The 16,106-nt window shown below is 40.4% G+C and overlaps 1 protein-coding gene and 1 long non-coding RNA gene across 3 annotated transcripts in view; one reads left to right on the top strand and one right to left on the bottom strand.

Moving 5' to 3' along the window:
• Positions 1 to 383: 383 nt before the first annotated feature.
• Positions 384 to 16,106, top strand: part of METAP1 (methionyl aminopeptidase 1) — a 58,166-nt gene continuing 42,443 nt past the window's right edge. The window contains exon 1 of one of the 2 annotated variants that reach the window (XM_029942854.1): positions 384 to 592. In XM_029942854.1, coding sequence (XP_029798714.1) covers positions 479 to 592 — 114 coding nt within the window. In that variant the 5' untranslated portion in view covers positions 384 to 478. The remainder of the gene's footprint in view (positions 593 to 16,106) is intronic. The other variant, XM_029942848.1, reaches the window with a different exon arrangement.
• LOC115294828 overlaps positions 2,550 to 16,106 on the bottom strand; it is a 30,419-nt gene continuing 16,862 nt past the window's right edge. The window contains exons 2-3 of the long non-coding RNA XR_003910170.1: positions 7,106 to 7,146; positions 2,550 to 2,575 (exon numbers count right to left, since the gene is read on the bottom strand). This is a non-coding gene — a long non-coding RNA (uncharacterized LOC115294828). The remainder of the gene's footprint in view (positions 2,576 to 7,105; positions 7,147 to 16,106) is intronic.

Genomic DNA, 16,106 nt, shown 5'->3' with positions numbered 1-16,106 from the left:
GGGGCGCTCTTTCCAACCGCCTCTGAGTGTGAGGGACATTCTGTAAGGCACGACCGGGGCGCTGTCTCTCTAGGTACAGAGAGCACAAGACGTGAGAGCCCCTCCCCGCGGGCCGCACCTGGCCTTGGCCGCCGGGCGCCAGGAGGTCGCACTCGCCGGGGACAGACGTGGGACCCCGCCGAGCTGGTGGAGGTCTCCGCCAAACTGCCTCACAGCCCCCACGTGCACTAGTGGCGCCGGGAGGCGGGGGCCGCGCGCGGGGGCGGAGCGAAGGCCACGGGGCGGGGCGCCAGTTGCGCGCGCGGGGCGGGGGCGGGGCGCGCAGCGTGGTCTGGGCCGGCCCGGCGCTCCTCCTGCTTCCGCGCCCAGGCCCGGCAGGCCGAGCTCCTCCCCCGGCTCGGCCTCTGTCCCCTCCCCTGCCCTCTCTCTTCTTCCTCCTCCTCTTCCTCAGTGAGGCGCTCCTCCAGCAGCAGGCAGCATGGCGGCCGTGGAGACGCGGGTGTGCGAGACGGACGGCTGCACCAGTGAGGCCAAGCTCCAGTGTCCCACCTGCATCAAGCTGGGCATCCAAGGCTCGTACTTCTGCTCCCAGGTAGACGCCTGCTCTCACGCGGCGCCGCCGCCGCCGGCGGACTTCCTTCCCTCTGTGCTTGCCCTCGCGGCCGGTCGGGACGCACTCCCTTCTCTTCCACTCCTCGGGCGCGCCTGCCGCGCTTCCTCCTACCCCCAGCCGCAGCGCCGCCGCCCCCTCCCGCCTCCGGAGATCCTGGGCCCCTCGGACACGGGCGCGGTCTGCAGCGGCCATGTGGGCTGGGGGCGGAAGCGGACTTGTCCCGGGTAGCCCGGCGGTCCAAGGGCGCCGCGTTTAGGGGCGGGTTCCCGCCGCGCATCCTGGGGCTACCAGGTATGCGGGCTACCGGAGACAGGTGGGGACGCCCCGGGGAGGGGGCAGCCCCAGCCGTGCGTGTCCCGGCTGGGCTCCGATCATGGTCGCAGGGGGCTGGGGGGCCGGGTAGTCACTCTGTCCTGGCGGGATTGGGGGGTCGGAAGAGACCCACTGGGTTTTGAGGAGTGGGTTGCCTGTGGGTCTAAGAGAGGAGGAATGCTAGCTCCAGCCCCACCTCTGTCCTTGTGTTTTACTACCGCGCCTTGACACTTAAACAACTTTGGGCGTGGGGTTAGAGAGGGGTCTCTAATTCATTCTTTTGCTTTGGCATACAAAATTATTAATCTAGAAAACCATAAGTTAGCGTATGAGTCACCGTTCTCATTTACCCAATTTCCTACTGAGTTTGAAAAAGTCAGTTTCATTAAGGGTTATGCTTTAAGGCCGTGTTGTATTTTAGTAAGTTTTGTGCAGTGGAGCAAACCCGGCGTTGAATGGGGTCCTGACAGAAACGTGTGCTGGTGTTTATGTTTACTGAAGAGTTCTAGTGTTCCGGTTGCTTTTGGACACTCAGAATGTTGGCAGGGCAGCAGTGGGATGGCTCGTAGTTACAGTCCAGATTTGTTAAAGAGAGACACGTGGAAAGTTCAGGTTTAAATTAGTAAAGTCCTGTGGGCAGAAGAGCATGAACAAAGAGGCTGAAGGCCTGGTCAGGGCCCTCCCCTTGCCCATTCCTGTGCAGTCTTGAACTAGTCAAGTTCCCTAACCTTTCTGAGAGCCCACTGTGCAGAGGGGAAGGTGATACTTTTACTTACGTATTTCACAAGGTTGTTCTGTAGCTCAAATTATCCAGTAAATGGAAATGCTGGTAAAACGTGAAGGCCCCCCCCCTTTTTTAAAGGCTGTCAGTACAGTGCAGCACTGCCATATAAGAAATATAAATGAATGGACTGAAAACAAACATATAAGAACAATAAATACAAGAATATGAATATCTTTACTATAAACTATGTAAACCTAAAGGTGTATGTAAAATAAGCAAATCCTTCAGGTCACAACACTTGTGCATAAGCCATTATGAGAGATCCTAGGTATGTTATATAGGTCATGTTTTTAGATAGGATATGATCTTTGACCTTGTTAGTATCATTTGGAAAAAGTTGCACATGAGAAGTGTTGCTCTTTCTAAAAATAGTATTGGGACTACTCAGCATGCTAAACCTGATCTGAGTCCTTTTGTTAGAAATAATTTTCACATTCTCATTTGTTGAAACCTATGTGGGACCTGGATTTAAAACAACAACAAAAAAACCCCCAGTAATTTACTTTTGGAAATTATGTACCGTCTTTGTGTGGAATCATACGGCTTATGTTGAGTTTAAGAGTAGGTGGCATTTTGTAATGCCCAATGAGTTAATGTGTACGGACACTTACCTGTTGAGATTTTAGAAAGATACTGTGAAACCGTATTCATCAAGCGTAGGTGACGTTCTCTTAGGCATGGTATTATTCAATAGAAAGAACATTGGCTCATTAGAGTTTGTGGAAAAATGCCAACACATTTATGAAAACATGAAACTCGGGCTTCTCCTTGCCACTTCTCTGATCATCTTCACTAGGAGTGGTCTGTCTTCTGCCTGCTTCTCTGGTCCCCAGCCTGGCTGTCTGGGCAGCTTGTGTGGAAACAAGCTGAGAACGAGATTACAAGAGGCTATAACGGAAGTAAGCCTTTTCCAGTTACTTCCTCACATCCCTTTACTTCCCTTATAATATTTTACACAATCTGTAATTATGTCATTTATTTTTTTATTTATCTGTTTTTTAATCGGAAGATGAGCTTCATGAATAAGCGGTCTTGGTTACTGCCCACTCTTTTCTCAACACAATGCTGTGTATGCAGTAGGTGGGCAGTGAATTTTTCAATCAGTCATCAGTGTCCCACAGGGCTGCACAGAGCAGTAGATGCTACATTCGAATCATGATTTCATCATTTACTAGCTATGTAACTTCGGGCCAATAATTTAGCTTCTTGGTTTTCTGTTACATGGGGCCATTAAGAGTACAGGGTTTAGTCTTCACTAAATACTAAGAGTATGTAAAACATTTTGCACACAGTAAATTTAATCAGTGTTAGGTCTTAGTGTTATACTGTGCTTTATGCTTAAGGTAGAAATATTTTTATTTGAGATGCTTAAATTTTTTTAAAGTTTATTTTTAGTAATCCCTACACTTAATGTGGGGCACAAACTTATCAAGAGTTATGTGCTCTTCTGACTGAGCCTGCCAGGTGCCCATTAGATGCTTAATTTTTTTATTAAAAGTTTTTAAAAAATGTTTATTTTTGAGATATATATAGAGAGAGCACGAGTGGGGGAGGGACAGAGACACATGGAGACACAGAATCCGAAGCAGGCTCCAGGCTCTGAGCTGTCAGCACAGAACTCTATGTGGGGCTCAAACCTGCAAACTGTGAGATCATGACCTGAGCTGAAGCCGGATGCTTAACTGACTGAGCCACCCAGGTGTTTCTAAGATGCTTAATTTTAAGAAGAGTTTTGGTCCTTTGAGTAAAATCTGTTTTATTTGAAAATCAAGCAGGAGTGTCTGATGTTTGATGGTATTTCCTTATAGATACATGTCCATTTGTATTTAACAGTACTTTGTTTTTATTTTAATATTTTTTACGTTCCTCCATCTTGAGGGGAAGAGACAGAGCACAATGGGGAAAGAACAGAGAGAGGGAGAGAGAGAATCCCAAGCAGGCTCCACAATGTCAGCACAGAGCCTGATGCTGGGCTCGAACCCACAACCCTGTGATATTATGATATGAGTTGAAATCTAGAGTTGAATGCCCAACCAACTAAGCCACTTAGGTGCCCCAGTAGTTTAGTAGTTTTAATAGTAGTGTAGTAGTTTACTTCCAGTTCCTAGGAGTCTATAAGAATATTTTGAAGATGGAGGCTATTCTTTACTCATTTTCATTTTCTCTACCTTGTACACTGTAGGCACTCAGTTTATTAACTGAAAGAAAAGAGATGGATGGGCCTGAGAAGGAAAGCAAAGAGCATTCTTGCCCTTAGTGAATATCAGCCTAGGGCAGATGCCACCTTGTCTATAGGTCAAGGATCAGCTGAGAAGACCTGAATGATTTGCAACCATTTATAAGATACAAGAACTAAAAGATGTATAGTGTGAGTGGAAGAAGACTCGGTTTATACTCTGACCTAGGGTTAAATCTTTGCTGCTATGTCCTTGGTTCCGTTCTCTCTTAAATTTGTGGTAGAGGGCTAATGGTGTATCCTCTTCATGGAGCTGAGGGGAAGGTGAATAAGATAGCATGCAAAGTGCTTAGCACAGTGTTCAGTGAGTGGTTGTATTATACATGTAACCGCACATCTAATACTGTTACGCTTAGTATTAAGGAAGGTTTAAAAATGTTTAGGGAGAGGTATCATTTGTTTATGAAAAAAAATTTTGTAATTATGAAAACATTTTTAAATTTATTTTTTTAATAGTTTATTGTCAAATTGGTTTCCATATAACACCTAGTGCTTCTCCCCACAAGTGCCCCCGACCATGACCATCACCCCCTTCCCTCCCTCCCCCTTCCCCTTCAGTCCATGGTTTGTTTTCAGTATTCAATAGTCTGAAAACAGTTTTAAAAGATGTTTATTTGAGAGAGAGAGTCAGTGTGTGCATAAGTAGGGGAGAGGGAGAGGGAGAAGAAGGGGGGAGGAGAGAGAGAGAGAGAAAATCCCAAGTTTTATGTACTGCCAGCATAAAGCCTGACCAACGGCTTGATCTCATGAACCATGAGATCATGACTTGAGCTGAAATTGAGAGTTGGACACTTAGCCAGCTGAGCCACCCAGGTGCCCTAACACAATTATTATTCTTTATAATTGCTATAAAAAATAAAATTATAAAATGTTATTTATAGTAGCACCCAAAAAAATCAAATAACTAGGAAACATGTAATAAAAGCAGTGAAACATCTCTACACTAAAAAGTACATACCAGTGCTGAGAGAAATTAAAGAAAAGCTAGAAATGGAGATATATATAGGTATACCCAATTGTATTGTGCTTGCTGTATTGTACTTTATAAATACTGTGGGGTTTTTTTTTTTTTTAACAAGTTGAAGGTTTGTGGCAACCCTGTGTCAAGCAGGTTTCTTGGCTCCATTTTTCCAACAGCATTTGCTTGCTTTGTGTCTCTGTGTCACATTGTCATTATTATTATTTCATTTAACCTGTTTTAGTTTGAGTATAGTTGACACACAATGTTACATTAGTTTCAGGTGTATCACAGTGAGTCAACATCTCTGTACCTTTAGGCTGTCCTCACAGCAAGTATAGCTGCTGTCTGTCACCATACCGCAGTGTTTCAGTATCACTGACTACATTCTCTGTGCTGTGCCTTTTTTTCCCGTGCCTATTCGTTCCATGACTGGGAGCCTTAATCTCCCACTCACCTTCATCCATTTTGCCCACCCCCCATACTTCTGCTCCTGTTTATGAGCATTTAAACAAAGTCACGCAGTAGATTCTTTCACAGAAGCCCTGGCAAAGTAAGGTGATGAACTGGGTCTCTAGGAAGAAAGTGAGTGGCTGGGCATCTTGTAGTTTGGAGTTGGAAAGTGAGGAAGGAATTGCCCTTCCAGCATACAGCATCTTTGGAATGTGACCCTGTCCTCTGAAACTCTTTCTCCTTTTGTATCAAAGTTCCTGATAATGCAGCATATTTCTGTAACTCATCTTCATCATTGAAGGAGAAATTACCATATTATATTTTATATTTATAGGGATTCTCTTTAAATTGTTCACATTACATTATACCACCCCTGGATACTACTGTAAGTTAGGTGATTGGGTTCAACTGTGATTGGGTTCAACTGTGGAGATCTCTTTTTTTTTTAAGTTTATTTATTTATTTTGAGAGAGACAGAGACAGAGACAGACAGAGAATCCCAGGTAGGCTCTGCACTGATAGACCTACCAATGTTGGGGTCGAACTCATGAACCATAAAATATGACTTGACTCGAAATCAAGATGCTTAATAACTGAGCCACCCAGGTGCCCAAGTGGAGATCTCTTTTTATTGACATGCTTGTATTATAAACACTCATGTTGACATTTTGGTATGAGTTATACTTATATTCCAGTAGAACTTATAAAAAGCAAACATCATTTGGTAGGTAATCAAAAGTGGAACAGGTCTTTAATGAGGTTTTTAGAGATTGAAGGGCTCTTGTTAGTGTGATCTTATATTGTTCATACAGTTTGTGGATAGATGTTTTAGTCACTTTTTTCTTGTGTGTGTCTGTGAGTCTTTCTGACATACAGAAAATTGTTTGGCATACAAAATTTTTAATTTGGTCTTAGTAAAATTGGTAGGGGTGGTGTGACAGACACATAAGCACATAGCTAAGCACGAACTTAGCCCTAGATATTAGGAGGGAGAAGCGCTAGCATGGTAGTTCCTTTATTGCTGAGGAATTGTCCTTGGCTTTAGTAGCAAACCCATTTAGTAGATATGATATAGGCAGGCATACCCTGTAAAGCAACCATTATGAGTCTCTGCATATCAAAGATTTAATGTAATGGAGTGTAGATATAATTATTACCCTTTCTGCTTGATCTTGAATTTCTTCTGACCTCACTGTTTCAACATGAAGCATTCGCTTATTCATGCTTGGACAGGTAGTACTCCCAGTTCAACAATTACATCTTTTTCTTTTGATTTCTTTGATTGGTATCAATCTTGTGTGTGGCTTTGCGTAAAGAGCAATTCAACACACGCTGTAAGCTATGTCATCTTGTCTCAACCTGTTTGGCAGCTGTAGTTACATGGGGAGAGGGACACTGTAATACTTCCCCTGAATTACACATTGCAAGTAAGTTCTCTTGTACCACTCACTGTTCACAATAGCTAAATTGTGGAAACAACCAGAGTGCCCATGGGTGGGTGAATGGATAAATTAAACGTATATACACACAGTGGAATACTATACAGCCTTAAAAAACAAGGCAGTATGCCACGACATTATGTTAACTGATACAAGCCGTTAACAGAAAGTCACTGCACATGAGGTATCTAAAATAGTCAAATTCATAGAATTAAAGAATGAAATGGTGGATGCCAGGGGCTGGGAGGAGGAAGTGGGGAGATGCGAATCAGGCATAAAGTTTGTCACACACACATACACACAAACTCACCTCTGGAATAAGCTGTAGAGGTCTGCTATTCAACATTGTACCTATAACAAGGAAAATTATACTGACACTTAAAAAAAAGTCTCTCCTATTTTTGTCTCTAGTAACTTACCTGTTTTACAGTAAGGCTCAGTAGGGAGTTTTTCCTGACTCACTAGAGCTGTGCCATGTCTGTTGGAAAGCATTCCTAAGAACGCTGATAGCTGGGGTCTGCTAATGTCCCATTTATCTGGGTCATAGGCTCAGGCCTCTAGTGGTTAGGGTAAAAAAGATAAAAAATGAAATTGTGACTGTAGCAATTTCATTAATAAAGTAAGAGGTGACAGACTTCTCCATGTTGTGAACCTGTCTTTAATCATTCTTCCTTGATAAAAGTTACAAAAGGATAACCTTTTGTATCAGGTTCTGAAGGTTACTTTGTCTTATCCATCAAGTTATGGGGTTAAATCACTCAGTAAAATAGGTAAATGTAAGTGCCATTAGACCCGGGTTTGTTCTTTCTTCTCCCTTCCAAATGGGGCATGGCTTTTTGGGTGAGGGGATTTATATTATTTCTGATTATTTTGCTAATTGGTACTACTGACAGGTTTGACTATTTGAATACTGATAACTTTGCATTATTCACTACTAAACAAATGCAGAGAAAAATAAAATTCAGTTATTATGTGAATTATTTAGTATTGTTTTTGGATTGAGGTTTTATGTACCTTAAAGTCAGGATCTATATATAAGTTTTATCTTTTTTTTGTTTTTGCTAAATTGTTTTTATTAGATTTTGAGTAGAATAAAAAACTAATAGTAAATCATCCATAGAATCTAAAAAAAAAGACATGGTAAGTGTAAGCCTATATACTTAGCACTTAAGTTATTAAAAAGAACATCACTAGGGGGGCCCCTGGGTGGCTTGGTTGAGTGCCGACTTTGGCTCAAGTCATGGTCTCATGGTCTGTAAGTTCAAGCCCTGCGTAGGGCTCTGTGCTGACAGTTCAGAACCTGGAGCCTGCTTTGGATTCTGTGTCTCTCTCTTTCTCTGCTCCTCCCCCACCCTTGCTCTGTCTCTCTCTGTCTCAAAAATAAATAAACATTAAAAAAATTAAAAAGAGGGGCGCCTGGGTGGCTCAGTCGGTTAAGCCTCCGGCTTCGGCTCAGGTCAGATTTCACGGTCGTGGGTTTGAGCCCCGCGTCGGGCTCTGTGCTGACAGCTAGCTCAGAGCCTGGAGCCTGCTTCCAGTTCTGTGTCTCCTTCTCTCTCTGCCCCTCCCCCTCTCATGCTTTGTCTCTCTCTGTATCAAAAATAAATAAAACATTTAAAAAAAAATCTTAAAAAAAAATTAAAAAGAAAATAGAACATTACTAGTAAAACAGATAAAACCAGAAGGCTCCAATGTGTTCCTCACACAAGAGATACTTACATATCCTGAATTTTGTGTTTATCGATCCTTTGCTTTTCTATGTTTGATTCCTTAGATAATGCGGTTTGCTTTTGATGTTTCTGAAAATTTTGTAAATGAAATCACTGCTAGTGTTCTTGTGCAACTTGCTTTCTTTAACATTAGGTTCTTGAGAGTCATTCGTGTTGTGTGTAGCTCTAGCTCATTCATTTCATTGCTCTATGGTATTCCATGAATTCATTTATCATAGTTTATTCACTTCTTTGCTAATGGAAATTTGGATTGCTCTAAGTTTTTGTTACTGTAAACAGTGTTGCTTTAAATAGTCTTGTACCTTACTCTTGCTGCCTGTGTGCAAGTTTCTCCCGGGTGTATACGTTTAGCTATCCTCAAGGACTTGATGGTTACTTGTACAAACAGGAAGTACTTTAAAGAAGATAAGTAATTGAATCCCTATGTTGTGCACCTGAAGCTAATATTATATGCAAGTATATACTTCAGTTAAGAAAAAGGTAAATAACAAGGAGGTGCTAAGTGAAAGTTAGAGACAAATACTTCTTTTTTCCTTTAGTTATTTTACAATTTTATTACATTTCCCTAGTTTTTTATTGTGGATAATTTCAAACATATAGAACAGTTTAAAGAAGAATACTGTAAATGCAGTATACGCATCACCTAAATTAACATTTTGCCCTGCTTGCTTTGTGTCTGCTCATGTGTGTATTGTATTTTTGTATGTATTTGTTGAAACATTTGAGAATAAGTCCCAGACAACATGACACCACAGCCATTAAATATTCAGCATGCATTCTCTAACGACAAGGACATTCTTCTTTCTTAACTACAGTGCCATGATTACATTTAAGAAAATTGACAAGAATTCCCTAATGTCATCTAATAGTCAAGCCTATTCTTATTTCTCAGTTATTCCCTAAGCATGTCTTTAATAGTTGTATTTTTTGCTTTTTTTATTTTTTGGAATCAAAATCCTACCACATTCACAAATAGCGTTTGATTGTCCTGTCTCTCAGCTTCTTTTAATTTAGAAGAGTCCTCTCATCTTTATTTCATGATGCTGACTTTTTAAAGAGACTAGTCAGTTGACTTAAAGAGTGTCACACATTCTTGCTTATCTGATTATTTTCTTATAATGTCTTTAAGTTGTTCTTTTATCCCCTGTATTTTCCTTAAGTCAGATATTGAGTCCAAAGGCCTAGTTAGAATCTATCAAGATTCACTTGAAAAGACTCTTAGGTGATGCTGTGTGCCCTGTATTGTATCACATCACGATGCACAGAAGGCCTGGTTGTCCCACCACTAAATTTGATCTCTGGGTAAAAGTGCTACCAGATCACCACTGTAAATGCATTTTTCACTTATCAATGACTGTGTAATCTGTGGGGTGGTCCTCTGGCACTGTGAGAATATGCTTTTTTCCAACATTCTTTCTCCTAGTGGTTTTAGTATCCATTGATGATCCTTGTCTGATGATTATTTCCATAGGGGTTGCAAATGGTGACTCCCCTTCCCACTGCATTCAGTCATTTAATAGCTGATTTTTTTCCCCCTTTAAGGAAGAGTTTGTCTTTATCAACTGGCTAATAAACTATGTTCCACCTAAAAATGGTACTATAATATTCCTACTAAAAAGACACGTAATAGTAATATATCGGTCACTTTAAATGGTCACAAATGTTTATTGTAGTTTTCACGTTTTTTTAAAGTAGGGAACTTTGGATTTTTTCCCCTTCATTAAACGTTAGAATAAGTTACAGTCCCTATTCTATTTGATGTTCAAAGTGTCTCAGATTTAGTCAGTGGTACCACTTTCAAAGTGGCTTCTGTATCTTTATGACCTTCCTTCATTAGTCTCTGATTGCTTCCTGGCTTTCTGGTACAAGACAAATCAGATTTACTTTGTAATTTCCGTATCCCAGATATAGAATTAGTCCTCTCTCTAAGGAGCTCTTGTTTCTGGTAGGAATGTCTTTAGAAATCCAGATCTGGGTGCTTAAGTGTGTTTCCTGTCCCTGGAGTGTCCTTGTTTCTAGGAGAAGGGGTAGTAACATCTTCAGGGAACTTCGCTGATGACTGTATGAGGGACATAAATAAAACCTCTACAGGGCAGTTTTTCTAAAGCAGTATACTAAATAAGTGAAGAGGACAGGTCCTAGAAGACCTCCTGAAGGAGGTGAGGTAAGAGCTGGACTTTGATAAATTACAAAAATAAGTAAAAGTGAAAAAGTGAATCAGAAGGTGTGCATTAGGGTGTAGGAGAGGACGTTCTCTGTAGAGGAAGGATGAGCTTATGGAAGTAGATAGAGGTGCAAGCTGAGAGCGTGTTGTGTTATAGCATGTAGAGTAGCTTTACTGTAGTGAAGAGTCCTAGTACAGAAATAAAAGTAAATAAAATGGTTGTTAGTAGGGTTAGAGACCTTGCTGTTCCATTAAGTATATTTTTTGAAAATGTCAATACCTCCTTTTGGTTTTCAATGTAAAAAGCAGTACATGATCTTTGCATACATTTAATATAAGTAGTAATGTAAAGCATGATAATACCTAAAAGAATGTTAACACTTTGGTTAATTATCTTTCCAGACTTTTATATTTATATTGCACAGAGGTTTAGTGCATGGATTTAAAACCTGGCTTTGTGTTTCTTGGATATGTTAATTAATCTGTGTCTCAGTTTTCTCATCTGTAAAATGGGATGATAGTATTACCTACCTCTTTGAGTTATTGTAGGATTAACGGCATTACTACATGGTAAGTGTCTAAATCAGTGCTTGGCATATAGTGCATGCTCAAATGTTAGCTATTTTTATTTTTTCAAAACAAATATGAGGTCATCGCTTTTCTATACAGCTATACAGTTTTAGAACTTAACTTTTTTTTTTTCCTAAATTGATTTATTCTGAGATAGAGAGTGTGCATGGTAGGGGAGGGGGAGTGGGGCAGAGAGACAGGGAGAGAGAGAATCCCAAGCGTTCAACACAGGGCTCAATCCTATGAAGCGTGAGATCATGATCTTAGCTGAAATCAAGAGTTGGTCTTAACTGATGGAACCACCCAGGTGCCCCTTAACTTATTTTTTTTAGGTATGCCTTGTTTCTTATTGTAAAAAAACACAAGAGGCGCCTGGGTGGCTCAGTCAGTTGAGCATCCGACTTCGGCGCAGGTCATGATCTCATGGTTTGTGGATTTGAGCCCTGCATCCAGCTCTGTGCTGACAGCCTGGAGCCTGGAGCCTGTTTCAGATTCTGTGTCTCCCTCTCTCTCCGACCCTCCCCCACTCATGCTTTGTGTCTCTCTGTTTCAATAATAAATAAAAACATTAAAAAATAACAAACGTTACCATCTTCACTATTTTAAAGTGTACAGTTTAAGTAGTGTTGAGTATATTTACTACATTGTCATTGAGCAGATCTCCAGAAGTTTTTCATTTTGCAAGAACTAAAACCCATGAAATGACAACTCTTCTTTGCTCCCTTCTCCTAGCCTTACTAACCACCATTCTACTTTCTTTATCTACGAATTTGACCATTTTAGATCCCTCATGCAAGTGGAATCACATCGTATTTGTCCTTTTGAGACTAGCTTATTTCACTTAACATAATGTCCTCAAGGTTCATCCATGGTGTAGCAATTGACAGGATTTCCTTCCTTTTTAAGGCCGCAGAGTATTCCATTGTATGTGCCACATTTTGTTTTATCTGTTCATCCTTTGGTGGACATTTGGGTTGCTCCCATCTCTTGGCTCTTGAGAACAGCGCTGCCTTTGAACAGGGCTGTACAAATGTCTCTTTGACCCCTGCTTTCAATTCTTATATCCTGAAGGGGGATTGCTGGATCATTAACTAGTTCTATTTTTATTTTTTGAGGCACCATCACACTGTTTTCTAGAGCAGCTGCATTATCCCAGTAATATAGTTTACACAGTAGTTTACAGTTGCACCAGCAGTGCACAAGCGTCCCAGCTCCTTCAAATCCCTGCCAGTATTTTTAGGTTTTTTTGATAGCAGCTTATCCTAGTGGATGTGAGATGATATCTCATTAGGTTTTGATTTTATATTTCTCTGATAACTAGTGATATAGAGCATCTTTTCAGATGCTTGTTGGCCATTTGTTTTTTAATCATTCTTGGAGAAATGTCGAAGTCCTTTGCCCGTTTTTAATTAGGTGTTGTGATTTTTTTCTAGTTGGGTTGTAGGAGTCTTTGTGTATTCTGGTTATTAACCCTTTATCAGATACATGATTTGCATATCTTTTTTCCAATTCCATAGGTTGCCTCTTCACTGTTGATTGTATCCTTTCATGAACAAAAGTCTTAATGTTTGATATAGTCCTGCTTTACTTTAGCTTGTGTTACCTGTTATTTTTGGTGTCACATCCAAGAAATCATTGATTGTATCTAATGTCATGAATCTTTCCCCCTTTGTTTTATAGTTTTGGGCCTTATGCTTAGTTCTTTAACCCCTTTTGAGTTAATTTTTATATATGGTATAAGGTAATGGTCCAACTTCTTTCTTTTGCATTTGGATATCTACACCATTTATTGAAGGGACTGTCCTTTCCTTAGTGAGTGGTATTGGTACTTTAGCAGGGTCATTTGACTATACATCTGGGGGTTTATTTCTGGACTCCATACTAGTCTAGTTGTCTCTATATTTGTCTTAATTGCAGTATCGTACTGTTTTGATCCTCATACTGTTTTGATTATTGTAGCTTTGTATGTATGTTGTATGTATGTAGTGTGACACTTTGTAGAATGTCAGTCTTCTGCATTTGTTATTTTTAAAACTAATTGTTCTGGTTGTTTGGGTTCCCTTTACATTCTGTGTGAATGTTAGGATCGCTTTTTTCATTTCTGGAAAATAAGTCTTTGGGATTCTAGTAGTGTTTTTGTTGAATCTGTAGATTGCTTTGGGTAGTACTGACATCTTAACAGTATTAAATCTTTCAGTCCATAAACACAGTACTGCTTTCCATTGGTATGTGCCTTTAATTTTAGCACTGTTTTGTAATTTTCTGGGTGTAAGTCCCTTGTCGTCTTTGTTAGATTTATTGCTAGGTATTTTATTCTTTTTGATGTTATTATAAGTGGAATTGTTAATTTCCCTTTTAGATTGTTCATTGTTAGTGTATAGAAACATTGTTACATATTGATTTCATATCCTTCATCTTTGCTGATTTTTCTTATTTCTAAGTTTTTTACTTTAGAAATTTTAAGTTTTCTACATATAAGATTATGTCATGTGTGAACTAAGATAAATTGCTTTTTCTTTCTAGTTGGATGCCTTTTTTTTCTTTTTCTTGCTTAATTACTCTCAAACAAGCACCAGAGAAGTACAAGTGACCTGTTAGGCTTGTTGTGATGGGATGGGGTGGTCACTGTATGGAGAAGGTAGCATTTGCAGTAGACCTGAGGATAGGTAAAGTAGACCTGAGAACTCAGATGTAAAGGGGAGAGTCAGGAGCACACGGACCAGGTTGTGCAAAGGAAAGGGAAGTGTGTTTGGGGAACTCTAAGTCTAGTTTTAGTTAGGTCATTGGTACACTTTCAGAGATGAGCAAGTAAAGAATGCCCAGGTAAGCATTCAGAGGTTGATTTTTCAGGGAATGGGCAGTCACTCGAGGTTTTGAGTAGTCCTAGGCTGATAATGAATGGGAGAAGAAAAAGAGTGAGATTGTGGTTTAGGGAAGGAATACTGTTCAGTCTTCAAGGGTTATTAGGAGATGTAGGAATGTTCTTGACACTCTCAGTGATTTTGAAGGTCATGACCAGGCTGCTTTTTGGCTTCAGCAAGTAAGAGGAGAGTGGGTGCCCTTATACAGGTGAGAGGCATTTCTTATGAATATTTTCTTGACTCTTCAGATATCTTGAAATACAAGCCTTTAGCTAATTAAGTTGTTTTGTGAGATAGTTCCCCAGTTTATTTAATGAGAATAATCCTATTAGTCCTCTTATTAAACTTCATGAACTAAATATAAAGCACTCTGAAATCCTTTGAGGAAAGTAGAGGCTATTTGGTGACTAACTCCTTTTCAATGAATGTGTGAAATTTGAAAATATTAGTTGATGATGGCTATATTGAAATATTGTTGGGAGAAAAATCGATGTGGGACAGAGTTGATCTCCAGTGCATCGTAAGCTTCTTTAGAATACCAAGTAGTTGAAAAATGTAAAGTGTGTTGTGTTTTTCCAGGAGTATGTTCATAATCGTGTTGAAAGTGTTCTTTGCTGAAGCAGAGTCAAGCATGATTATTTTTAAGTCTTGGTAATTACTGCATAGCTTATGACTTTTTAAAACACATGAAAATATAATTTTCCTTGAATACTTAAGGGGTATTCTAAATGTTGATCTTTATGTATTATTTTGGGTTGTTTTACTTTGCCCACCATGAAGTGAGGATGGAGAAGGGTTTTGAAATATTCCTTTAAAAAATTTGTACTGCTTTTAGTTTGTTCAAAGTTTACCTTAGAATCAAATCAACGTTGCAGATCACAATGAAATAGATTATTAAGTGAATTATAGAGGGAGTAATTGCTAAAGGGTTTAGAAATGTCAGTTCCCAGTGAGGGACAGATGGTATTTAAAATCAGTTATTATTATCTTCTGTACTCTTGAAGAAAGGTAAGGCTTGAATGGAGCAGAGGAGGACATCTGATTATTTAAGCTTAATTGCTTTGAAAGATACCTTTAGAGTTGGGCACAAGTGGGAGTGGCATCAGCTCTCTGCTCCTGTCTCAGAGAGCTCTTTTTTTTTTTTTTTAAGATTTGAGAGCCCGCGCGCGCGCGCGCGCGCACACACACACACACACACACACACACACACACACACACACACACACGAGAGCCAGAGCGCATGTGCACATGCGTGAGTGGAGGGAAGGGCAGACAGAGGGAGAGAGAGAGAATCCGAAGCAGGCTCTGTGCAATCAGTGCCAAATCTGACATGGGACTTGAACTCATAAACTGTGAGATCATGACCTGAGTGGAAATTAAGAGTTGCTTAACCAATGGAGCCATCCAGGTACCCCATCTTATTTCCATTTTATCCCCTTAACTGAGCTGTCACTTCTTCAGAGCCCTGCCCTGCCTTGTAGCTGCATGGAAAGAGAGTGGACTTTGGAACCAGAAAGCCCTGTATTTAAATTCCAGCTCTGCCACTCAACAGCTGTTAGAGCTGGCTTAAATTATTTAAGCCTTTCCTGTTTTAGTTCCCTATCTGTAAAATGGGATTATTAATACAGAATTTCTAGGATTAGTGTGAGATCTGAGTGGTATAATGCAGATAAGGTACCTGCCACACAAAAAAGCCTCTCAATAAATGGTAGTTTTGATCAACAAATGTTGAATGGAGGATGGACAGGCTTTTGTCTATAATGGATGGTGATCCTGCTAACCCAGCTTTATGGAAACCTTAGTCTATAGATATTTGCCACCAGGTCCTTTCTGTTCATTCAGCTGTGCTGACAGCTCAAGAGTCTGGAGCCTGACAGCTCAGAGCCTGGAGCCTGTCTTCGCATTCTGTGTCTCCCTCTCTCTCTGCCACTCCCCTACTCATGCTCTGTTTCTCTCTGTCTCAATAATAAGTAAACATAAACAAAT

Source organism: Suricata suricatta, chromosome 1 (assembly GCF_006229205.1).
Source record: "Suricata suricatta isolate VVHF042 chromosome 1, meerkat_22Aug2017_6uvM2_HiC, whole genome shotgun sequence".
Lineage (NCBI taxonomy): Eukaryota > Metazoa > Chordata > Mammalia > Carnivora > Herpestidae > Suricata > Suricata suricatta.
Note: the sequence above shows the minus strand (reverse complement) of the source record. Positions and strands in the feature narration are given on the sequence as shown.